We start from the raw sequence: 26,167 nt of genomic DNA, 5'->3' as shown, positions 1-26,167 counted from the left end.
ATCCCACCATGCCCATTAACAGTGCCACATCTTCATGGTTCTTGAACACCCCCAGGGATGGTGACCACTCCCAGGGCAGCCTGTGCCAATGCTTCACCACTCTGAGATTTTTCCTACTATCCAACCTGAACCTTCCCTGGTGCAACTTAAGGCCATCCCCTCTTGTCCTACTGCCGTTACCTGGAAGGAGAAACATCAAATGGTGCCTATTGAAAATTCTCATAAGATACTCTTTAATTGCCCACAGTCTCTTGCTAACTACCAGTTACACTGAGAACATCTGAGGAACAGACTGCTTATGCACTTTAAGCCTCCTCACTGCAGATTCAGGAAGCTATCAAGGAGTCATCCAGTAGCAAAATTTCTTCTGAAATACTAAGCAACACTCTGAAGAGCAATGCGTGAAGATTCCCAAGTCTCTTTCTCTCCATAAAGTCTTGGAACTCAAAATGGACGCTTTGAATATCCAAGGATTTTGTGCAAAGAAACAGTACAAAAAGGCCCTCAAAAAATCAGTTTTCTAGTGGATGGTAACAGTGAAGAGGCACACCATTTAGAACATCTGCAGCCATCTCACAGCAAAGCATTAGCAAATCTTTAAGCAACTTCTGTTGCTACAGAAACTACTTCTCTAATGTCTTATTACATCGAGGAAATATTAAAAATTGGACTTGGTGAATAAAATCAGTGACCTCAGCCAGCATGAATGTGCATGTGAGCAGCTTTCCAAGGAGCCCAAGGGGAGGTGGGTGCGTTGCCTTGACTAGAGTCATTTTTATAAGAGTATTAATCTCAATATTACTTTCAGTTTTGAGTAGAGAATGCACTCCTTACTTCCTATACCTGCTCTGCAGCAGCATGAGGCAATACTCTGAAATCTATTTTGTCTTTCATCGTTTTGATCAAGCAGAACACCAGGAAAGCATGGTGACCCATAAACATTTCTATTCTTGCCTCTCAGTATGATGGGACTTGTGATGGAAAGGTATTTTTTGAAGATTATTTTCTTTTTCTCTGCCACTGAACTTCTTAAAGTGCAAACCACATTTCTGAGGCTTGTTTTGTAAAGTGAGAACTCAAGTTTTCGTTGATAAAAATTACAAGTTGGTCATGGCAAGACCCCAAGACTTGATACTTTATATGAAATGATCCCAGTTAAATCATGGATGAAAACCTTGGGATCATGTTCAAATTCAGGTCCTCAGGGACTACTCATCTTCCTTGGGTTCTGAGAGGATTTTAAAGAAATTGTGCTGCTCTGGGTCACTGAAGTTAAACATGAAGTTACTGAGTTTTGTCTTCAAAACCAACTGGTTCATTCTTACTGCTCTTTCCTAACAGCACTTGGGTGGCTGTGTGCAATACTCCTTTCTAGGATGACCTGTTCAGCCTAAAGACAAATTTAGCAAGGAGCATGAACAAAACAACTGCTGGACCATTTGCAATAATATTCTCTCAAGTAGCAACACGGTGAGTCAGTTCTATTGTCTGCTCTTCATGGCACAGCAACTCAAGACTTGTGTAACCTGCCTCATCCCACAGGAATTTAGAGCACTCTACCAGTAGTATCTGAGTAGCATCCAAAAGTAAATCACAGCCAATTTAGGAATGAGGGACAGAAGTGCTTTAATAGGCACTGATGCTATAAAAACATCCAGCTTGGGAGATAACGTGGAGAATAATTGTTACTATGAAGGGAAAGGGTGGTCAGAGAGCTGCTGCTTGTACAGGAATTCAGCCAAGAAAAAGCAGTACAGAGTGGGATTTTCTTCATTACCTTTACATAGCTAAAAGCTGGCTGAGTAATGCTCAGTTAGATAACGTCTCAAAGGAGAGAAAGAGGCACATCCAGTAGCAAGTTGTAGAAGCTGATAACAATTCTGGAATGCTTCTTTTTCCACAGTCTGTGTGAATACATTCTAAAATGACCACCTTACATTTAGATGTCTAACTTTATTAAACACCTACATTAGGAGATATAACCCTCACCACGTTATCTAATCACCACTGCTGGCTTGAAAGACCATAAAACTTAGGTCATTGCCTTATCACTCTTTGTACTGCAATGCTTTGGTTTCCTTCACAGCCTGTCATTACTTTCTTTATCTCTAAAGAAATTGCCCTGCTGTATCTTATGTGTATGGATATCCACATGGTGCCCTGTCAGGGTACATGGAAGCACTTTGGGGTGGAATGAAGTACATCAGCCAGTATGTGACCTGCTGTTACATTTTTAAAATAGAAACTGGTGAACCTTTGTCAAATTATTGTGTTTCACTTGAAAAATTGTCATTTCCATTAAGAAAACCAAATTAATAATTTCTACATGGAGGAATCATTTTTAGAGAGGTATGCTTCTGTTTAACCAGCGAAGAAGTTCTGCTGTTTAACTTGTGTGTTCTGATCTGAAGGCAGCCCCACTTTGGACACATCTGTGCATTTATAACGTGCTCACTGTCCATGTGCACAGGATGCTTCTCCATAGAAAAAGTGATTGCAAAGTGAATGTTTGAACAGGGATTTCTGAAGATCATTTTCCACATGTAAGGATTCTTAAATTTGTAGCCATAGCTGGGAGTGGTTCTGCAGAAAGATCTTGCAAACTTCTCTATCAGGAAGAGGCTCCTGAGGTCAAACTGTTCAGTTTGTTGCCAGCTCTCATAGGTTCTCCCACACTTCTACCAACACCAGTGACTCATCTCCTAACTTCCAGTTCAGAGCCTGGAGAGTCTGAAGCCAAAAGCAGCAGGTCACATCAGGGCTGAATGCTTTCCAGCTAAGGTTGGCTCCCTCCAAGTCCTGACTCCCAGTGACTCATCCCCTCTACAGCATCACTTTGTCTTGGCATCCTGGACATTAGTATTCAAACACCCTTTATGTGAAAGAAAAGCTCCAGTACCAGGTTATCAGACTGACAAGTACATTGGAATACAACAAGTGCCCTCTCCAATACTCTTTCTTCCATCTCCCAGCTCTTTTTCCCCGTTTTCAAAAAAAGCAAAGCTTTGGTTTTTGACCTCCTGATTGTGGATTCAAATCTGTTCCTGCATGCAGATCCCTTGGGATCTCTGCAGTCCTCCATTTCCTTCTGGAACTGAAGCACTCCACATAGCAGGAGTAACCCTTATCTTTTCAAACTGTGGAAAGGGAAGCAAGGCCAGTTAATTTCTGCACCTCTCTGACATGAAGGAATTAAGACATACTGGGGATAAATCAAGAGATACTATAACAACAAAGTGTTTTATGGACACTACATATTATCCAAGTTGATGTCTTAAGCCCCTTTTCCCATGCATTTTTCAGCAAAAATGAGACCTTAGGAGTTACAACTCTCTCAGATAAAGCACTCAGTCTAATTCCTGTCTAAAAACAGTTCCTCACTTCTGTCCTCACTCTGTCACAGCCACAATAGTGTCAATAATGAATCTGGTGACATTACAAGGTCATTATTTATTTCATTTACTGTGTCTCCTGCTTCACTGTTGGCTGCCAGAGCACCATGTATGGACCTGTTCTCTGCCCTCCCTGGAATTCATTTAGCTATGTTTTAGAACTGGAAAGAAGATGTACTTCATCAGTTCTTCCTCGTTAAAATAATAATAATAATAATAGTCATCATCATCATGAGTCTTTCACAATAAAGATTATGTTGCTGTCTCATTAGTTTGCATCTTTTTGGGTTTTGTGCCATAAATGACTGTGATCGAAATTCAGACTTCCTCACACACACCTTGCAAAAACCTTCCTGTGAAAACAGCCTCACTGAGAAATGGTTTATAGAATGGCCCCACACATTAATTTCTGTTGGATCTCCAGACCTCGCCAAGTAGATCTTGCACAAAACTGGATTTTTGATGTAATAGTACACTATTGATCAAAACTATGGTAAGAGATTGTCACCCTCACAAAGGATGAATCTAGGAGCTAAGCACATTCAGTGGTACAAGTTTATTGTAAAAATTACCATCTGAAACTGTGTATCAGGAAATTATTCTATTTCCTGGAACACAAGCACAGGATTCACGCTATTGTTTATCACTGCACTGTTCGGGTACTGCTATGATCCACTTGCTGAATCTCTGAGCTATGCTAACTCAAAAGATTCTGTTAGTAAAATCTGTATCCCCTGTAGTGGATGACACACATCTCTCCTGGATGAACACAAAGCATGGAAACAAGAAAACGTGAATCCCAGAGGTGGGAGGCAGATGTTTTCCTGAAGACCTTACTTTTAGCTTACTTTTAGCTTCATTATTCAAGGGATTGCCTGAACAATCTCATTATGCAACTTGTTTCTTTCATCCCTGTGTGCATGTACCTCTTCGAGTTCATCCAGCCTCAGTCTAAGCCATGAGGACACAAGAAAAAAATTGTGAGGCTGCACCAGTTGCAGTTTGAGAAGCATTTGACTGACTTGCTCAAGACAGAACTTCAAGGGTGGCCCGACGACCTGTGCAGCACCTTTGCCAACCAGTATGAAAAGGGCATTTTTGTTCATTGTGAACAGGAGGTATAAGGCATTCCAATACGTATATGTATATACACATATAAAGTCATTTCTAAGAAGAATCACAAGGAAGGATGTTCCATCCCGTGCCTGAACTTATGATTTTATAGCACTGCTTTCACTCACTCATGATGTAAAGCTTTGATGCAATACAACTGCTACTCACAATCTTATATAAAACTAGGCAGAAGTGAGCTTGAAGTATCTTTGCCCTTGTCTTTGACACTGTATTACTGCTGCTTGATATACCAGCAACCAAAGCTCTGATTTCCAAGAAAACTCAAATTGTCTGTAAAAGAGCCCATCATCATAAGAAAATCATGCTTGGGAAGTAATCATAAAATCACAGAATCATGAAGGCTGGAAAGACCACTAAGGTCACCTAGTCCAACCACTGAGCTGTTACCATCATGCCCATTAATCCATGTCTCTCAGTGCCACGTTTCCTTGAGAATCTCCAGAGATGGTGACTCCACCAGCTCCCTGGGCACTCCAGATGGGCAATACTGATGGTAGGTGGAAGGTTGGACTAAACGATCTTAGACGTCTTTCCAACCTTAGTGATTCTATGATTCTGTGATTGTCCTTGTGGGTTAATAAGAAGCACTGCTGCACCTCTGCAGTGTTACCATGAGCATGCCCAGATGGGTAGAAATGGGGGCATCCAGAGAGAGGAAAGGCAAGTCATTTCCATAAGGTCTTTGGAAAATAAGTTTTCATGAACAGAATGGTAGAAAACTAGACTTCTATCCCATATAATTCCATGGTTGACCTTGACAGAACCAGATATGCATTTACCTACATTAGAATAAGAGATTGCAACAATAGTCCTCTATAAACAAACACTGGTGACAAGCTAAGAGGCTAAGAAGGAAAAAGTATTATTCATCCCATGTAAAATGGTGCAAAGACCATGATGATTCTTGCTATTCCTTCACTCCGAGTCTTCTAGTGGCAGCAGTGCTGTGGGTTCTTTGTAATAGACAGCGTAGACAAAACTATAAACATGTCCCAGAAGGCTCAGCCTTTTCTACTGTCATTCATGTCTGGGAAACATCACTTCAGGACTGTAGTGTTTGCATATCTGCATCTGTTTCTGGCTGGGAAGAGGAAACCCAGATAGGTAAAGAGACAACAGAGAGATAGGTTTACTACTTGGAGGCAGAGGGCCAGGCAGCGTGCTGCTGATTCAGGCAGAGCTTGTCTGCCTGTGGTCTGCAAACCATAGATAGTACATTTAACATTAAAAAAAAAAGCCTTTCACTTCTAAGATTTCCACATAGCTGAGACGAAGTTTTTCCGTTTAAAACATTAAAATGAAAACTAAAATTTTGGTGAATTAAAATAAAAGTTGACCTTTTGTTTCTGAAAATCTCAGCCAATATTGTGATGTTATTTTACAGCACAAGTTATATCATTCAAATAGAGATGAAGAGATAAGTTAGAAAACACAATCTTATCTGCTATTTTACTTTGAAATGGAAACAACATGAGTCAGTTTGTAGACTGCCAGGTTAATTACAGCACAGTGAAAGCTGGACCACATTAAGAGGTCATTAAGCTGGATCCACATTATGAAGCCATGATTGTTACAGCAGATGAAGCAGTAACGACAGTTATCACTGTGAAACAAAAATGTGGTTGATTTTATGCTAGAACATGAGCCAACAGATGGCAATTTGGCAAAATTAGGCCAATTGCAGGCAGTATAATGTTTAGAGCTTTAAGTCTTGAGTTTAGAAATTCTGCTCCGGGGAGCTGCATCACAAACCCAACAGGAACTATCTTCTTAGGCTGTATAACATTTCTAACATTAGGTAGGAGTCTCACTAGGTTTTTCCACCAACGTAAAGACAGCCAGCACGCCCTGAGGCACACAGCCTGCTGTGCATTTGAGTGCTAAATCAATGGAAGCGACCCTTGGAGCATGAAGATAACAGGAAATCCCTGAATGTTCTGAATCTCAGATTACTGGAAGCTGGGGAGCATGCCAAGGATGTACCATTGCATGCATGCCTGCTCTTAGCTGTATCCCTGGGCACCTGCTATCAGCTACTGTTAGATGTAGAATATGGAGCAAGGCTGTGGCAAGCTCAATCACAAAGCTCTTGGAAAAAAACTCTTGAAAAATCAAAGCTAACATTCATTATAGTCCTTAATGCAACAAACAAACAAACAAACAAAAAACAAACAAAAAACAAACCCACCCCAAACCAACCCACCTTTTATAGAGCATGTCTTACAGCTTCCAAGCACTAAGAGCAGCACTAAGGATGCCATGCCACTCCTGTACTTTTATGTAAAACTACTTTGTGGTCCTTGCACCAGGCCTGCAAAAAGACTGCAGCTGGAGGCACAAGGCTTCCTAGGGACAGGGTGTCTGCTGGGAAGCAATGGTGTCCAGGGGACAACAAAGAATGGAGCCCAAAGAGATCTTCTCTAGTTACATCCTTATAAGCCAGCTGTGGTGAATCTGGCTGAGGTGAAAAATGACAGAAAGACTAAGGCAGAAGGCTTTCCAACACCCACAACTGCATTATCCCAAAGGATTTGCAGGCAAAGTATAAAGTTTGTTATAGCAGGGATTTCTTAGCAGCACGTCTGGAGCTCAATAGTTGCTCAATAATGGCATATCAAGCTAATAAAATCGAAATATTTTTCTTTAACATTAAATATCATCCCGTAGCTAAAAGCAAATAACAGGAGAGGGCTGATGTGTTCATCCACACCAGAGTGGGACAGCAGGGGTGGCTCTTCCCATCACCATCACTTCTGGATCGTGTCAGAGTCCCTTTGGCTGTGGCAACTGGGGCAGGTGGAGAAGGAGTATATCCATTGTCTTCTCCATGAGGACTGGAGTTGGTCTGTGCCATCAGCTCTGCCAGGGCACTGGGGACAGTGTGAGGGTCTCCTGGCAGATAGGTGCAGGCAGCTTTACACAAGGGCTTTGTGAAGGCTACTGGTGCCTACAGACTTCAGTCTTTCAGGATCAGTTAATCAAGTTAACTGCAGCACCTGAATAAATAACATAAGGGAACAGGTGATTTTGTTTCTGAAAGGTGCTGGTGAATTTGTGATGCAGGGTACTGGAGAACTGCTCAAACAGAGGTGGTCTGTTGTGGAGCACACTCTGCCTGTTGGAGAGCACAAGTGACCTGAGAGTGTGTTTGTGAGGAAAGCTACTGGACAAAAAGAATCAGGTATAAAAAACAAAAACAAAACCAAAGAAAAACTAACTCAGCAGAGCTATTTTCACTCTCCTCCCATTTTGAGAAGCTGAGCACCTGATCTCCTGATGTCTTCTGTGCTGGCCATATGGCAGAGGCTGATAAAAGAGAAAGCTTCTATCTTGCCAGTCACCCTGTTAATGAGCACTGATGGAAAAGGAAACAGGAGTGAAGTTAAGACAGCTTAATGAGGCTTCTGGAGTGTGGTGCCTCAGCCTCAGGCTACGTGCTCAGCATCCATCAGGAAGCCAGCATCCAAAATGGAGCCAGGAGCTGGGGACAGGACGTCCATCACCACCTCCTGCCACTTGGAGCCACCAAGCTACACTGCTCATGTATGACAGAACCACAGGAGTGACTGGAATAAGCCCCAGCACAGCAGTATCTCCCATAGAGTATTGATTTCAACCTTAAATTACTTATCATAGAATCATAGTATTGTTTGAGTTGGAAGGGACCTTAAAGGCCATCCAGTCCAACCCCCTGCAATGAACAGGGACACCTGCAGCTCCATCAGGTGCTCAGAACCCCATCCAACCCCATGACCTTGAGTCTCCAGGGATGGGGCATCCACCACTTCCCTGGGCAACCTGTGCCAGTGCCTCACCATACTTACTGTAAAAAACTTCACCTCCCTCGCCCTGCTGGCCACACTGCTTTTGATGCAGCCCAGGATGCAGTTGGCTTTCTGGACTGTGGGGGCACAGTGCTGGCTCATGTCCAGCTTCCTATCCACCAGTACTTCCAAGGCATTTTTGGCAGGGCTGTGCTCCATCCGTACAACCCCTAGTTTGTACTGAACTGGGGGTTGCTGCAACTCAGGTGCAAGACCTTGCACTTGGATTTGTTGAACCTCAAATATGTCGGCCTCAGAAATACTTCGGGTTACTCTGATGTAATCCTTGGACACTAAGGGTGAACAGTTACTGCATCCTACAAAAATGTGCCGGTTCAAGAATGAGACTGACTTACCCTTTACTATGGTAACTGAGAATCAGAAAACAGAAGTAGTGTATATTCTCCTACAAAGCCTATTAGTCATTGTGAGAGATCAGCAACTTGCCACGCTGTTTCGTTCAGTCAGAGGGCAGGCTCAATGGGCAAAGTTTTCTTGTGCTTGCGTCCCAAGAGGGTCGAAAGGCACAATTTGGAGCTGTTATTAGAGAGCTCTGTCATTTTATGTATTCTAAGTGAAACAGTAATGGAGATTTAGGCACCATGCAGAAATTTATCCAGGTATTTGAGAAAGGGCTTTTCTTTCTAAAATTACTCAGAAGCCAAACTTTATTTCAATATACTGCAAGTGCTAATTGTGAAGCCTCTGACACACTCCTGGTTTCATTATAAAGTGGCTGTAATGAGACCAGGAGCTCTTTCTGCTGACTGCAGTGGTCTCCAGTTCTAGAAATTTGACATCTGCTTAATATTATTATTCCATTAGGACAGTATATCTTCAATCCCCTGGCTTTGTTGTGGGCTTGGACACATTCCATGTCAGTGACAAACGTCCCTTGAGCCAGCAGTGATTTGGCGGTGTGGGCGGCGCTCCTGAAAACGAACTGACAAATGGTTTCTGTGGGAAGAAGTACCCTGAGGAAACAGAATTTCTTCACGAACACCAAGCTGCAAAAGAGATTTCCAGATTGCAAGAGGTTTGTGGCAATCCGAAAGAGAAGGAGGAAAGATATAACTGGATCCCCAAACAACTGAACTTGCGTGTGGTATCACTGATGTGTGATACAGGCACAACAGACTCTTTGTTGCAATCATCCTCAGGTATCCTGAATGCAGCAGGCAGGGCTGTATGGCTGTGTTTACATGCACAGCTATAGTGCAGGCTGAGGAGAAGCAATTTTGCACAGCTTGTGGGCACCTGCAGCTGGGAGGGGTGATGTACTGGCCTGCTGTCATATGGGGTGTGTCTGCATCATGCTGCTGAGCAGCAGAGATCACAGATTCTCCCATCCTAGTGCCCAGTGTGCAGCACAATGCTGCATGGAGCGACGACATCACAATGCCAAAATTCTCCATGAAGCACTCATCTCTCAAAATTCGGTTCCTCAGCTGTGGCTGATGGTTCTCAGCACTGCAGCCCCTGTTCCCTACATCCTTCCAGATGGGTGGTCAGATTGTACGTGAAGATGTGCTTCTCAATGGATGGGAAGGGGCTGTCATTAGACACTGGGCATTCTGCCTCCTACCTCAAGGGAGATTTGATGACCTGAGTGCTGATGACACATGTACCACCCACTCCCTTGCATTTATGCAGGAATACAGACATGCTGCCAGCTGGAAAGACAGAACGAGGGAAGATCAAACATCACTCCTTTGGCTGTGAAGGAAAGACACTACAGCACACCTACAACACACAGATGAGCAGCAGCCCATGAATCAGGCACAGATACAGCTCTCTGCCAGTGTCCTCTGCTGCTTTAGGAAGGAGAGAAGCTGCTTGGGAACCTGGGGCTTCCCAGTTATTATTTTCTTCTTAAAGAGCAGTTCTCACTTTCTTCCTTACGGTAACCCCTCCACAAAGTCATGCAGATTTTAAATGTGTTTTCCAGAAGGGGGGAATCAGTGCAGTGCAGAGGTTCACACACAGCACTGAGAAGTGGCTCTGCTCCTTTCACATCAGACTCCCTGGTACAGCAGAGACCCCACATCCCTGCAGTACGATAGGAATGGAAACATGCATGCAGTCTGTCCCACCATGAGAAAGGCAATGCTCAAAAAACATGGCTTCATCACGCCATCAGGGAAGCTGCTGTTTTTGCTAAGTGACAGATAGGCTGCTTGCAACTCTCACAGACACCATCACATTCAGCAGCACGCCATTTCCAATTAGATCTCCCCCATAATGGTGAGAGCTAGAAACTTCCTGTATAAAGCATAAACAAAGCAAAGTTTAGATTCTGTCTATGCTGAATGAGTCTCATAAATGCATGATGGAGACCAGATACAGCCCATGGGGCATATGTTTGACACCTCTGGCCTATATGGACAGGAAATGGTTATAAATAGTCAGTCCCATTTCAGCTCTCTGAAGACATAAATAATTTTGACGCAGAGTGCTCAAGCACAAAGAGTCATTTGTAGGCCACCCAGGAGACCTGCATTTAAATGACCCTTCTTTGCCTGCAATCATCCATTACGCTAATGTTTATTTCAAGAGTTGCAACATTTGTTCTTAAATGGAAGCAGCTCAGAGGAGCCATGTATGTAACACCACTTACTTGTTGGTAACCGCCTGCATAAACTCATCAATCAGTTCGTCGTATTGTTTCCCACGGACCCTCTTGTGTTTCAGTCCAATATAGAGTGGATCACTCAGGAGAGCCTAGGACACAAAGCAATCCTGTTGACAGCATCTCATCCACGGCTGGGTGAAGATTTATGGCCCAGCCTACCCAAGGAAGTCTTCCTGTTGTGGGCAAATTACTGTTACTCACTCGGCAGTGAAGACCAGATCACGTAGCTTTTTGTGAGCAGAAAGTGTAAGAAGTCAGCTGTGCTACCAGCTGACTTTTTGTGGGAATAAAGCCAGAGAGCTGTGATGCTTCTTAACTGCAGTGGGCAATGGAGCTCTGCATCCCCCTCGCAGCTCCACCGTGACTCCTTGCTGAGGTATCTCATTCCCAGTGAATAAAGCTGACTTTGTGAGAGGAGTGTTTACTGTTCAGTTAGCACTTGATTTTGCACTGGAGGTTGCTGGGAAAGACGTTGTGACCATAAACAGTAGTTTGAGCAATGAAAGTCATCTGAAGTGATGACTGACCCCAAATGACAAGGCTCTGGGCAAACAGATCAAGCTGTAGATGTTCCTGTTCATTGCAGGGGAGTTGGACTGGATGACCTTTAAAGGTCCGTTCCATCTCTAAGGATTCTAAGATTCCATGGCAAAGGTAATTTGAGCTTTTGCTTGTTAGCCCAGAGCACACCAGAACCTGTGATGGCATGCTGAGGTGTGCCCAAGCTCCTCACCTAGCTAGCACTCCACTCCAGCTGTCTGCAGTTGTCAAGGCAGATGGGATTTTCACAACAGATTCATTTTCGATGCTTGTTGTGAATACAAGAGCAGGCTGCTCCTCCAAACCAATCCACCAGGTCGTAAATGAGGATTGTCAAGCCATCTAAAAAGAACTGACTCAGCATGGGAATAACAGATATTTTGGGGAAAATCATGGGGCAAACAGTGGCAGGACACAGGTGGGCCAACACCTCAGTGAGTCACTTGCAAAACAACCCAACTTCCCTTCTGATTTCAGGAACTGAATCATTAATATGAGAAGGGGACAAGCCATTGCAGACCTATTGTCCTGCAGCCATATGGCCCCAAATATTGGCAGGTGGGCTAAAATTAGATCTGCTTTAACAGCCACAGATGTTTCCTTAGAAGGAAAGATGAGAGAGGTTTTCCTCTGAGGTTGATACTTAACTCTTTGGGGTCACAAAGCAGACCAGACCCATTTGCACTGTTTTGCTGATTGTTCTTTTAGGACTGTGGGACTGTTTATGGAGTATAGCATTCCCTCAATAGCAAGCTGAGAAAGGCCAAGCTTTGAAAAGACTGATTTGCTGACAGTCTACAAAATATTATGGACTGTCAGAAAGATGAGCTGGGAACTGATGTACTTACTCTGTTCTACCTGAGGTGCCCCAGGCTTACCATATAGCAATAGGCAGAGAAGAACAGGATGAATGCCTACAGGAGGTGGCTATCTCTATACTGGTAAATGAGTTTACTTGTGGGGCAGGATGTTACTAGAATATAGTTAGAGTTGGGTTGGGCTGGGTTTATAAGAAAGCTGTGAAATAATTCAATTGCTTTTATTGCAAGTAAATACATTGATTATATTGCTGGAAAGCAGTAACTTCTATATTTTAATCTCAGCTGTGAAAACTGCTTCCACAGAGAATATTCAGGACATACAAGCTAAACTTGATCTTAGGCAGAATAAAAGTGCCCAAGAGAGCGATTCAGGCAGTCCCTTTCTCTGACACCAGCTGACTTCTGGAGTAGCCTAAGAAATCAGTGGTGTCATTTAGAATTTTAGTGTCCCTCAGAGGATGCTAAGAGTGAACCAGATTGACATGTATGTTCAGAAGCTTCCCATGGGTAAGGAAGCACTTCCACTCATGTGCCTTTGGAGGGGAGCTCAGAGCATGCAGCACTTGGTGGAGTGCAAAGCAGGAGGGAGGAGGAGGAAGAAGAAGAGATGAAAGAATCAAGCTGAAGTGCACTCCTTTATGGAGTGGGATTCCAAAAAGTGAGAGGAGTCCAAACTCAGAAGGTCCAAACTCAGAGATCCCAATTTTCAGGAAAGATTGTGGATCAGGCTGAGATGGGATGCACCCTAAGTCTGTGATAGATCACTATGCCAGAGGGATAAAACAGCCCTGAGACTGAGATCAAAAAGCAAACTGTCAGTTTCAACTTAGATGTCATCTGTGGTCATCTGCTGTCTTTCTGTTCAAATCCCAGCAAGCACTTCTGAAAATATCAGGCACTCACACTAGCATCATGGTAGTATCTGTCTTCATAACAAGCTTAAAGCTTTTACACCCCAAATTTCTATTTCTTTCAAGAAACATGTGTTTGGTTTCCACAGGGTCATTGAGGCACAAGTACAATTTACATCAGTGAACAAAGCCTGGCCATCACATATAATGACAGTATATTCCTTTTAAAAAAGTTAACCTCACTGTCCTTCCTGGCATCGCTAAAATGTTGCACTTTCTGAGCCAGAGTCAGAAGGCAAAAAATCTGCAAACAGATGCAGTCCTCCTGTCAGGCTATCACGTGTAGCCAAGTGTGCACACTGACAAAACTCTGCAATTAATCATTCCCAAACCACCCAGCAGGGATTCCCTGTTTTCTCAAATACCATCATCTCTGTGCAGACGTGGGTATCTGTTTTCTCACAATTACCACAAGAAGGATAAATCTAAATCTTCCTGTCTGAAGTCTTTTAACTCACATGGCCATGCTGAAAGGTGGAGCTGATCCTTCAGCTCCAAATGGCAATGCTCTTCTCTCCAGGGGACCATGAGGCTGTTCAGTGTTCATTTCAGTTTCCAATAAAAGCAAAAGTTTCATGAGCATCAAACAGCAATGCAACCTGGTCGCTTCCCTGCAGTGCTGGTCTAGCCATCATCTCATCGTGGATGTCTCTGGCTTTGCTTCCACACATTTAGGGAACTGGCCTCAGCTGAGCATTAACCTCAATTCCTTCTCCCCCCAGCAGGTGTATGAAAATCTCTAGGTCTTACCTCGTTGTCTGTGCCAACATCCAGCAGGACAGGGAGACACTGCTGTGGGTGAACTCCTCCACAAGCGGTGTACAAAGCCAGCTTCCCCACTGGGATACCCATACCATAACTTCCTAGGTCTCCTAAACCGAGAATCCTCTCTCCGTCTGTCACCACGATAGCCTAGGAGGACCAAAAGACGCTGCTGAATGGACTTGTCAAGGCTCGAGCAACAAAACCAGCACCATGGTTTTCACATCAATGCCCTTTTGCAGTTGTATGGTGCAACGGATATTTGTTCCTTCTACATAACACCACATTATATACATGACAAAAGGTAATGGTCTATAGGATGAGAAGTAATGGTCTTAAGTTGTGCCTGGGGAGGTCTAGGTTGGATAGTAGGAAATATTTCTTATCAGAAGGAGTGGTGAGGCATTGGCCCAGGCTGCCCAGGGAAATAGTAGAGTCACCATCCCTGGAGGTGCTCAAGAACTGTGGAGATGTGGCACTGAGGAACATGGTTAGTAGGCATGGTAAGGGTGGGCTGGGGTTGAACTAGATGATCTTAGAAGCCTGTTCCAACCTTCATGATTCTATGATTCTTTCTTAGCTGTTAGTGATACAGGGCTGCTCATTTTGGGATGGAGATAATGTGGCTGATGGGTAACTGCTCTCAGTGTAGGAGAACAGCAGCTCTGCTTGCCAGCACTTCAGCTCTCACACAGCAGAACCCAACAGGCATGGCTCTTCACGTGTCCCTGCCTGCACAACCAGCAGCTGCACAAAAGAGATCTGGCTTTGACTTTTTCTTTTTCGCCTCGAAACAGAGCTCTGCACAGAAGTGCTTGTGCTTCTGAAATGCCCCTGTGAAGTAACAAGTTCATGCCTGCCCACTCTTGAAGATCTACAGTGAAGTAGCCAGCACAAGAAAACTAATGCAAAACACATTACATCTGGTCCCTTTGTCTCTGGTACACCAAACTCCAAGACACAAGCCATCAGCATGGGCAAGCAGCATGGGCTGAGGGGATCCCTCACACTACCTATTTAACACCAGATATTTTTGCCACCCAGCTGGGATTGCCCTTTAACTCTTCATGCAGCCAATTTCTTGCATTTCAGCAATAGTGCAATGTGCTACCTCTCTATTCCATATCTTCCTGTTTTTCTCATTACTCTATCACTTCTTTGTGATAAGAAAGAGATAAAATAATAAAAATAAAAATAAAAGCATGCTTACCAAGGTCCAAATTAGAAGCCCAAAGCTGACCTATTTAACCTGCCTTGTACCTTAGGATGTAAAGGGCCAAGCAAATTTCACCAAGCTTTATAAATTTCAGGCTAACTACTCTATTAGTCGGTTTAGTCCCCAGGCTCTGGCACTTCAGTGGGCAGTTCTGAAACACAGCCAGAACGGGATGACACTGCAGTCCAGTTCCATGGTGGATAAAAGCTGCAAATACCCCAACAGATTCCACTTCCACCACTGTCCCAGCACTTCAGAGTGCTCACATCAAATTGACTGCGGGCAGCTCAAGTTTAGCATGGATTTCAAAGGAGAAGACTGCAAAGAAGTTTTTAATTGAAGATCTGCAAAGTTAAACTGAAGACACATACGTGTGCTGTGTTAAGAAATAGGAAAATGTGGCATTAACTGCTGCCTCAACAAATGGACTTCATTTTCTGGGTGGGGATAATACAGATGTGTTGCTTTAATGCTGGGACGGCGAAGCGTTTCCTTGTTTAGGAATGGAATAAAACTTTTGCTGCACTTTTCTATTTCAGGAAGATGCATACTGATTTCTTTCAGTGTCCTTGCCCTGCATATTTCAGATGATTAAAGGGAGAAGCCATGGAAGGACTTAAAGTTGTGCACAAGGGATTCACAATGAACAATCACACTCTTATTCAACGTAAACTATGTGCACCTCCCAAGGCTATTTTCTCCCTCAACCTAAACCAAGGTTTGTAACAGACCAGAATTACACTACATTATGTAGTTCAGGAATAAGCCTGAGGATAAACTAAAAATACACAGGAAACATCTATTCTGCTTTTTACATCTATTTTGCCCTTTAGCAAGAAAAGCCACTCAGTTACAGGGTGGTACTGTGCATGACAAATTCCAGGGTTGTAATGCACACAGGAATAGTGACAACCTCTATGTAATAAGGATTGTTTTGAAATCCTACATGCAGAATGTTTGTTGTTGTCTTGTTGCCAGTCCATTGTCAATAGGACTTAGAATTCCTACAAGTAATTGAAAATTCAGTGAAAAGGCCATTAAAACTAGAATGACCAAAAAACTGCTGGGCCAAAGGCTGAACAAACCCTGCCATGGGAAATTCACGATCATAACAACGATTTGGACATTTACCCCATTTTTGGGACATTTTCCTATTTGTTTTTCCTTCTGAGTCAACGTGAAGTGTTAGTGATGGGAAAGACTCTTTTTGGGTGGGCTCCATCTGTTTCTGGGTGTGCGTTCACTCCTTCACCACACCCTGGATGCAATTGGGACCAGAGGGCTGTATTGGGAATAGGAAGAGCAGCAAACACATGCACTGCTACAGGTTCATCCAGAAGCTGATGCAAATTACATTAAAGATTGTGAAAATTCTGACTATGCAGAAATGCCTAAAAACATCTCCGCTGCACTTATATGCTTGTGAAACAGAGAACATTTCTTCTGCGTTAGATGTGCTGCACCAAAAATCTCCAAAGTAACACTGAAAAATAGAGGAGAACAGAAAATACAGCACAGAACACTTTCAGTGCTGCTCGTATCACCCATGAAGGGAAACCAGCTTCATGTTTATTTGTGGATCTTTGGATTAAAAAAAACCTAAACAAACTATAAGCAAGCTTTAGTGGATACCCGATACACAGGCATACAAAAGTAGTGTTTTAATTGCTTACATCCATCTGATCAAAGCTCCACAAAGACTCAACAAAGAGGACAGTAATCTCTGACTGAGCAGGGGAGATCCCTCTAACTGAACCACAGGTTTAACAATGAGAACGATGAGGAACTTGCTTTCTACTTCCAGCTGTACTACATGTCTGCCTGATGACTCTGGTCGTGTCTTTGGCTAGAAGCAGTGTTGAGTGCACTTCCCAGGGGAAGCACCCTATGGAAGGAGAGACAAGAGGGAAGGAAGGAAGACAATAAGGTTGGTCAAGTAGCTTGCAGGCTGCAAGCTTGTCTGGGAAAAGGAAGTTTCTGTGTTATGCTCAGCTTCAGGTAAAAAGACCATTAAGATCATCTAGTCCAACCATCAAAGTTAGTTTCAGCCCATAGCTGTTGTAACACCCTACCACAACAGCATCCTGTACAATTCTCTGTGTTCCTCTTGCTCTAGTTGGACCATTGTGCAGAAAAGAGTACAAGGTTAAGGAAACAGAGAAAACTAACAAAGGGCTGCCCATATTTTACCCAGTGCTTCCTCATGGATAGATTCATTAGCAAACCTGGAAGAGACACAAAAATGCCACGCTCCTGCATGAATGTGCTCTGAAATGACTTCTTGCTTATTCTGCTTCTGGCACTTTGGTTCCTTCAGAGCAGCCCAGCTTCAGCAGGAGAGCTGGAGGTGGGACGCATACTTTAGAGCTTGGCTGAGGCTTTGCTAAACTCAGTGGAATGCTCTTCCAGCCCTTACTCTGTTAGCCTTTACTCTGAGAACTGTACAGGTTCCAGGCACACAATTTAACATTTTCCATTGCCACAGTAAATGCTGTTGCCTTAAAGCTCTAAGAAGGCACAAAGTACAAAGTGGGATAGCATCTCCAGATGTTTCTTCACCAAAAAGGGCTTAGTGTTGTTAGTGATCAGTGTGGTCTGAGCCTGTTCAAGCAAATGGGTCCCTCCAGGGTCTTAGGTGCAGTTCAGGTACTTCCCTACTTATCTCAAAATCTCAGGTGTGTAGATGCCTACCAGGTCAGCCGTGGCAAAGTCTGTGTACAAACACATAAGCAACCCTGCAGTCCAAGACTGATGCTGGTCAGACAAATCCAGAAAGCAGAGTGTCTGAATCTCCTTCATGGACCACTGCTCTTCCTATGGTCTGTTTTGGGTGCCAGAGAGGGATATTTCAACAAGAGTCTAATCTCTCCATGCTGGTTTCCCCATCTGCAAAAGCATACCTATTGGCCAGAATGAGTTCTGCTCACAATCCTGATCAGAAACAAATGGAAATGTTGACATTTTTGGACAGAATCTGGACAAAATATCTAGTTTACATTTGTTCATTGTGGTTGCAAAGACAAGGAATAGGGTTATATTTTCTGGAAGCATTTTAAATCCCCCCCCCCCCCTTTTTAAAAAAAAAAAAAAAAAGGAACATGTTTGCAAGCTTTTCACAGCTCCCCAATCTCTGTTCCTGAAAGAAAAAGCTGAGTGATAGGGAACGGAACCTCTGTCAATAGTCAGGGAAATTCTCAGGCATGTATACTTTCAAACTGATGGAAGAAGGTGATCGACATGACTTGTCTTAAACGTTGACTGTATTTTATGCCAGGGACTTGCCCAGCCCTGAACCCTACTGAAAAATGCTTCAAAAGATTACTTTCTGGGTGGGGTGTCTGTAATTTCTTCAGCTGCTGGATATCAAATGTTACTTGCAAAGTTGGCAGTGCTGAATGGTGCATGACTCACTGGGATAGGGAAGGAGTCCTGCAAGCAATTCAGTTACAGAGATATCCTGAAGAGTTTTGGTACATCTAACAAGTTGTGAATGAGTCACAGCATACTTCAACACTCAAATGTTACATCTTCACTAATACCTTTCTGTATGAATTTATTATCATGCAGGCTCTTTTTATAGACCAAGGTCCTGCTGGCTTTAATAAAGATGTTCTTGACTGCATACGTGCATGACAGATTATCTCAGGTTCAACCACTAGCCTGGAAATTTTCTGAGACTGGGAATACTTCTTAATTGTCTTTTAAAACAGGCAATTATGTAATTATTCCAAATTATTCAACATCCCATGTTACATCCAACTGCTTTTAATTTCCCAGTCCAAAGAAGACATGACACGTACCTTAATGTTTTCCTCAGGCCAAGAGTTTAGCATTGTTGCAATATGGCCCTTATCATGGATGGTGATAAACAACCCCCTAGGAAAGAAAAAGATTTGTATTAAAATTAGTTACTCCAAGAAAAAAACAAAACAAAACAAAACAAAACAAAACAAAACACAACAGGTGAAACTCAAAAATGCAAAGAAATGAGTGACTGAGCACAAAACAAGGTATTCACTTGCATGGAAATGAGACTTCAAGGGATTACTTGTATCAAGTTCCATCCTCATTCCAAAAACCTAAGGCTCAAGATCGTTAATGCAAGTTCACTCAACAGCCACTAGTGTTGCTTGTGGAATGTCTTTGTTTTGGGGAGTAAATTCTGCCTTAATCCATGAGTGCTTTCTTGTTAAAATAGTTTTGGTAACTGCAAAGGATGCTGACAGTTTTACCCCAAGCCTTGTTACGTGTTCTTTGATGAAGAGGTGAAAAGAGGTGAAAAGTGTGATCCTTCTCATCCAGCTACCAATGTCAACAGTTGTAGAATCATAGAATACCCCAAGTTGGGAGAGACACATGAGCATCACTGAGTCCAACTCCTGCCGGACAACAATCTTGATGGTTCATGCAGAGCTACATATTTTGGGTCCCCTTTCTGGTCAGTGGAACCCTAAAAACATGTGAACTCTTCAGGAGTTTGATCACCTGACCTATATGAGAGACGGATCCAGGATGGAGCTGAATTGTTTTCCAGAAATGCTTGTATCAGCAGGCTACATCAGGAGGCCAAACAATGTCTTTTGGTATTAACAGCTCTGCTGTAAACAACTACAGTTAGATGCAGCCTAAAGCAAAAGGCACCTCTCTGGGTCTGGGGTTCTCATCAACCCACGCCACATGATGCCAGGTGATCTCAGAGAAGTCTGTTTTGCTCCCAGCAGCAGTATCCCCTTTTGCCCTATGTCTCAAGGGACTGTAAACATGGCAAGGGAAGCTTGGCTTGCTCTGCTCATCTAGCCTGAGCTTGTACATAGCTCTGGCCTTAAGGCTACATCTGCCAATACCTTTAAAAAGGGATCATATTTAAGAAGTGGAAATTCTGGCTGTCTAAAACATGGGCTTGATATGCACATACAGCTTCACTCTGTAACTCACTGCTGTTCCTCAGCTGTCACTGTAAAATCAGTGGTCACAATGAATCTGTGTAATGTGAACACACTGGTCAGTATTTGCCATGGTGATTACCTTGACAAGTCACTTAGCCTTACACTGCCTTATTTTTCCTGAATATCTGACACTGATTTTTGACACCTGTATTCAACAAATGCAAAACAAAAGAAAAACATCCAAAATTACGAGAAACAAAACAGAAAGTTACATGTTGGGATGAAATCTTAGTATGAAGTATCTGCACTGACAATTGCATGCCTCATTGCACTAAGACTAAACACATCTCCACATAAAGTTCACCACTGTCTAAATGAAAATGTCTTCTTTTGAATAAAATTAGGAACTGGAAGACAGCATTCTAGGAACATATTTTTAGACTTGTGGTTTATTTTTCTCCTCTTTGATGTTACCAAAAACAATATTCACATTGACTGATCTCTGCTCAGATATTTTGAGATTTTTTGATGCTCCTTTTTAACATCTCTAACCCCAGAACAGCAGTCTCCTCAGTATGTCTTGGGGCAAATTGCTTATGCTGCTCATAGCATCCTCTCATCAGCACAAATCAGGGGCTCTAACTTGATGACTCCTCTTGGCAGGCTGAAGCACATATTTTCTTTGCCTTGTTATCTGCTCACAAAAGCAAGACTTGTACTACTGATTGGCATCGCATCTGGAACAATGGAGAAATACATTATTGCTGCTTACATGTCCCTACTATTGCTCAGCCCCTGAAAGTTCAGATCAGGTCACAGTTTGGGGTTGGTGAAATATTAGCTAGAAAAAGTCGTATTTTTAGAGGAGACTGGAAACAACTTCCATTGTACATCCACATGAGTGATGAATAAACAAACATAATTGGGCTGCTCTGTCTGGCAAGGACTTCTCTCATACAACTCTTTTGGGAGGGCAGATATCTTCCCACAGTGTACTGTGGGAATCCTAATGAAGAGAAGGATTACTTTGAAGACAGGAAAAATAAAAGTGCTGACTTCAACGCTGATCAAGATGCAATCACACAAAAAGATCAGAAATGCGAAAAAATAAAAAAAATAAAAAGGAAACTAATGGTTCGTTTATTCAGCGTAATTCTTTAAATTGGTGCCCAGTAACCAATGAGCTAATCACATACACATGGCCTATCTCAAAAGCATTATTCACAGATGTTAATCTTCATAAAAAGGGGTGCTGTATTGCTGCCATCCACATTTAGAAAGGAGTTATCAACCAAGACTTGAAAGCACTAATTAGTAACATCACTGCAGATACTCCAAGTTAAGACTTGCTTGTAAAAAGAATGGCATTGTTTCAATGCAGCATTTTCCATAAATAATAAAGTCACCTATTCTTTCATTGTCTAGTTGTGTGCCTCATAAATTCAAATCCCATTGGTGCTGAAGGGAGTCCACCAGCTATTTAATCTTAGAAAAACACTCACTGCTTGCAGTAGAACCTGAAACCCAACTGCCCACCCACCACCAGTCCTGCTGCTGGTGGGATGCAGAGGGCAGTGGGATGGTTTCCAGTCTCTCCAGATCTGGGAGAAGAGAGTCTGGGTCTTCTGAAATCCATGACTGCTCTCAAAGCACTGCCTGGGAGTTGTGCCCTCAGTGCTATTACCATGGCATTTCTGCCTGAGGAAGGGCTGGCTTGGCATCAGTAGTGGGGCTGGTGTCTGAGAACCAGGCAGGGAGAGGGATCTCTCTCAGAATTTGCATTCCCTTTCTCAACAATATGGTTAAGCAGGACCTTCCATGATGGGTTCCACGGATCCTTTTCTGGAAACAAAATGTCCATGGCATAGATTGACTCTGCATCCAGGCTATGACAGTGCACCATGTTTCTAGTTCTAGCTGCTTTTCCCTGCAGTCACACGCAGGGAGCAATTCAGATGAAAAACTGCTCAATATTTTACTCCAAACTAAAATGGATAGCTTAATTTAGGCAAGGAATTAATGGCTTTGAAAGGGAAACCTCCAGGAGCAAAAAGGGCTGTGCATGTGGGTAAGGTGACGTCTCTCTCTGACACAGCCACGTGGGGAACTGGGCACGTACTTAATCAGGCTTCTTATTCCTTCAGCGCTGAATCAGAAAGCCAAGGGCCCAATTTCAATAAAACACAAAAGTTTCCAATGCCTCGAGGCACCCAGCTGGACCTGAACCTGATCCAGGCACTCTGGACTCCATGAGGTGTTCAGGCATTCAGAAGGTGTCAGACTTTAGCCAAAAGCTAAAAAGTAAGTGACTTGCTGCACTTAGGAGTCCCAGGTCAGTCTCCATTCAGAGAGGTCCCCATGAAGGTCGTGCTTTCCCAGCTGGCAGCAGTGGCTACCCGTAGAGATGACCTGGCCAACATTACCCATTGAAATAAGATGCTTAAAATTGGCTGAGGGTAAATCTTTCATAAAATCCTTTCTACAAGCCAGGCAGAAGGAAAACATGAGCTCTGCAAATTGAACTCAGCAAAAGGTTTGCTGTTGACTGAACAGGAAAGATTAACAGCCAAGTTTCTTTCAAGGGCAGACAGCTTGCAGGAGAGGTAAAAGCTTATTTATACTTTGAAGGACAGCAGGTAGAGCTCTGAATAGTGAGAAATACAGGCCAGCAGTAAATAAGAAACATCCAAGTGGCAGAAAAATCAATTAACTTGATCTTTTTCTGAGGAAAAGATGCAGGCTAAGCATTCTGAAAAAAGAATGCAACGTAAGCAACAAATTCTGCCTTTATCACCAGGCCTTCTCCATCTCTCTTGGGATGGCATTTGATAAATTGCTTCAGAGAACATAGAGACAGCGAGGCTGCTTTACGTGAGCACACTTGGGACTCAATAAGAGCAGTCTGATTAAAATAAAATGCTAAAAATATAAGAGGTTTCAATCAGGTTCCGTAGGATGGGCACCGCGTGAGGCACACGCACAGCCTAGTTTTCTGACCCAGAAAAATCACCTGCCATTCACCTGTATATCACCTGTACAGCAACTCACCATTCTGCAAGCATTCAGCTGCTCTCTATCTCCTTTAGTTACGGTGGAATCATAGAATCACAAATTAGATCTCTGCTAACTCTGCACGACACTACTGCTGAACAACAATGTAGAAGTTGTGAGAATACCACATGTTGTAAAGGGCTTTGGTTTGGAAGAGACCTGTGAGGATCACCTAAAGCTCATCCTTGACAGGCATACTCTTGGATTTGGTTGCGTTATGCCTCAATCCCAGATGACTGCTAGGTATTTTGGGTGCCCACTACTGCAGTGGGGACAGACAGGAGGCAGGGAGCAGTTGATGGCCTTGGCTTTTGTTGCATGCCAAGCAGAGAAAATTGCCCCTCTCTGCCAGAAGAACACGTTAGAGGAACAGCTCTGTGGATTCAAGGCCCGTCTGTGCTAAAGATGTAGTAAAAATGTGGTTCTATTAAAGCCCTACGTTTGGATATATTTATTTACGCTTTCAAGACATAATTGACAGCTTGAGCAACGTGAGCTTCTAGAGATACTCCCACCACCTGCACCCTACTGCTGGTTTTTTGGCTCAGGTCTCTGTCAGAACTGGAGAAGGGCCTTCAGGAATAACAAACTTTGAAACTGCTCGGCTCTTTTAGGGAGCTTGAGATTATACCTGCCTGTGGGCTGCAGGCTTTGGAGAAACTATGTGTTAGCATGCACTGTTTTGTCTAAATGCAGTACAATTAATCATCACATTGGACAAAATCTACGTGGTGATTCATCAGTTATTCTTACAGATTTGTTTGTAACAAAAGCCAGAAACTTTTTGTTGTTTTAAGATAATTTTCTTTGCAAATTGTAGGACACTGAACAGTACAACGAGGTTCTGATGAAAATGTAAGAGAAACAAAGCACAATCAACTATTAATGTAATCTACACAGAGATTTATAAGGCAAAATCCTATAATTTGAGTAGATTTAATTTAGAATAATCATGATCTGTGAGGTGAATGGTTGCATCAGTGTTACAAATGTTCCTAAAGGCATTTTAGGCAGGAAAACCAAAATTCAGAGTGGGAGCCAGAAGATGCAGGCTCCAAGGTACAGTAGTGAAAGGATCACTACCCATAACAGCCCCCTAAACCCACACAGGGAAACTTCCATGATCCCAAGGGATGGCAAGCAGTTTAACCTGTAGGAAACTGCCGAGTATCAGGTCTCAGAGATGTTTGTTCTAACACCATTTATGGAAATTGCTGTTGATCTAAAGGAAAAAGATAATGAGGTTTGTATCCCCCACTTCTCTGGGGAGGGGAACACAGCCCTTCCTCTGACAGTCATTCTGACAGCTTGCCACAGAGATAGCAGCCAGATACAACGTGTGTTGCTTCACACCTCATTCCTGCTGAGCCCTCTCTAGCCCAGCCCTGGCAAAGAGGAAGAAAAAGTTTCCTACAGGGGAAAGAAAATGAAAAAGAGGATGGATACAGGGGTCTGAGGGTCAAAAATGCATTGATTGGGAAAGAAAAGGAAAGAGTCCCTGGAAAACTGGTGAGAGAAGGGGAGAAACATGAGCTGGTGTGGGTATCTACAGTAGAGCACAGGTGGATATGGAGAAGGGATGAAGGGGATGTGAAAAGGAACAGAAGGTACTGCACATGGTGTAAGGGGACAGCGGACAGACGTTGAGAAGAATTCTAGATTCACTGGTTTTGCTTGGAAACAGCCTGGAGAATAAATAGTTCTCTCTTTCACTCCATGGAACTCTGATTGAGAAAGATCAGGAAAGAAATTACTGGTAGTGGCCACTGTGCAGCAGTATGAGAATGCAGAAGGTTGGCATGCAGTCCTATTCATAATCCAGGGCTGAGGAGGTGAGCAGACTCAGACTGCTTCTGGTTTATCTCAAACTGCTCATTCCTTCTGGATTCTCAGAACAAAAGGGTTTAAGCAGAGGATTGTCATGTCATAGTGTAACTCAGAATTAAGTCCTGTTTGTATTTCAAAACTTCAAGAGAACAATTATTTCCATGCCATTTTCAAAAGCACTGGTATTTGAGACAAGCTCTGTGTAAGGATTCAGCCCCTGGAGCCAAGGCTGGGTGAGCTAACCAGCTCTGCAGTGTGCAGGCTTATTCTTACTCCCTTCTTGCTGACCTGCAGGAGAGAGAGGGAGATGCTAGGATGTTCGTTAACTACTCTGCCATGCATGTGTAAATGTACAGACATGGGTAAAGACCAGGATTTGAGGTGAGAGAGAAAATCCCACCATCCAGGGATCCCAGCCACCAGCAATGTGGGCATGTCTCAAACACAGCATCCTTCACTCCATTTAAGCTCATCATGCTCAAGTGTCTTGAGACCCAGCTGAAGCACAGCTTGAAATATAGGAAAATCTGACTCAGCCCTGACCTTTTTCTGTCTTTTTGTAGGGTGAGTTCTAAGCTAGCCTGTGTGTTGGATCCTGGCAGTATGTTAGTACTTGAAAGAGTACTGGGTTGCAAAGAGAACCATGTTGAGATGAGCAGTCAGTGCACTTGCCCAGAGATGTTGACCAAGGAGCTCTTATCTGTTTTAACTGCTAAACACATAATATAATGTATTCTGTTCTACTTTATAGTCCCGAGGTTAAGGTGGGAACAAAACTCCCTGGGAAGCTAAATTAAATCCTACTCTCATAACATTTCCTTCCTGTGCTGTGAAAATTCTTCCAAGACCCACACTTTGGCTTTTAGAGTACACTGCAGGGAACCCCAAGATTGAACACAACGTGAGGACAAAGTTTGACAAAAGAAAAAAGGTATTATTTTGACAATATCACATCAATCAGCCTTTAGATAAAATTAAATGTAACCTAGCACGTTCTGTCTTAATGAATATAGAACCTATCAGCAGCTTTTACAGTAAGTCTTCCACAGCCACAGACTGTGAGTTGCCTGCTGTCAGAATGTGTGTTTTCACACAGAATTTTCTCTTTGCTGTAAGCAGAAAGGCAGTTCTGAAAACACAGAAAAAACCCAACAACCAAGAAGGGTAAGAA

The 26,167-nt window shown here is 43.1% G+C and overlaps 1 protein-coding gene across 2 annotated transcripts in view; it reads right to left on the bottom strand.

The window, feature by feature from the left end:
* ME3 (malic enzyme 3) overlaps positions 1-26,167 on the bottom strand; it is a 116,043-nt gene that overhangs the window by 16,405 nt on the left and 73,471 nt on the right. For both annotated transcript variants that reach the window (XM_090134079.1, XM_031612448.2), the window contains exons 4-6: positions 19,033-19,108; positions 14,005-14,166; positions 10,968-11,071 (exon numbers count right to left, since the gene is read on the bottom strand). In XM_090134079.1, coding sequence (XP_089990205.1) covers positions 10,968-11,071; positions 14,005-14,166; positions 19,033-19,108 — 342 coding nt within the window. The remainder of the gene's footprint in view (positions 1-10,967; positions 11,072-14,004; positions 14,167-19,032; positions 19,109-26,167) is intronic.

This window comes from Phasianus colchicus, chromosome 1 (assembly GCF_987193195.1).
Source record: "Phasianus colchicus chromosome 1, bPhaCol1.hap1.1, whole genome shotgun sequence".
Taxonomy (NCBI): domain Eukaryota; kingdom Metazoa; phylum Chordata; class Aves; order Galliformes; family Phasianidae; genus Phasianus; species Phasianus colchicus.
The sequence above is the reverse complement of the archived record's forward strand: the minus strand, read 5'-3'. Positions and strand labels throughout refer to the sequence as shown.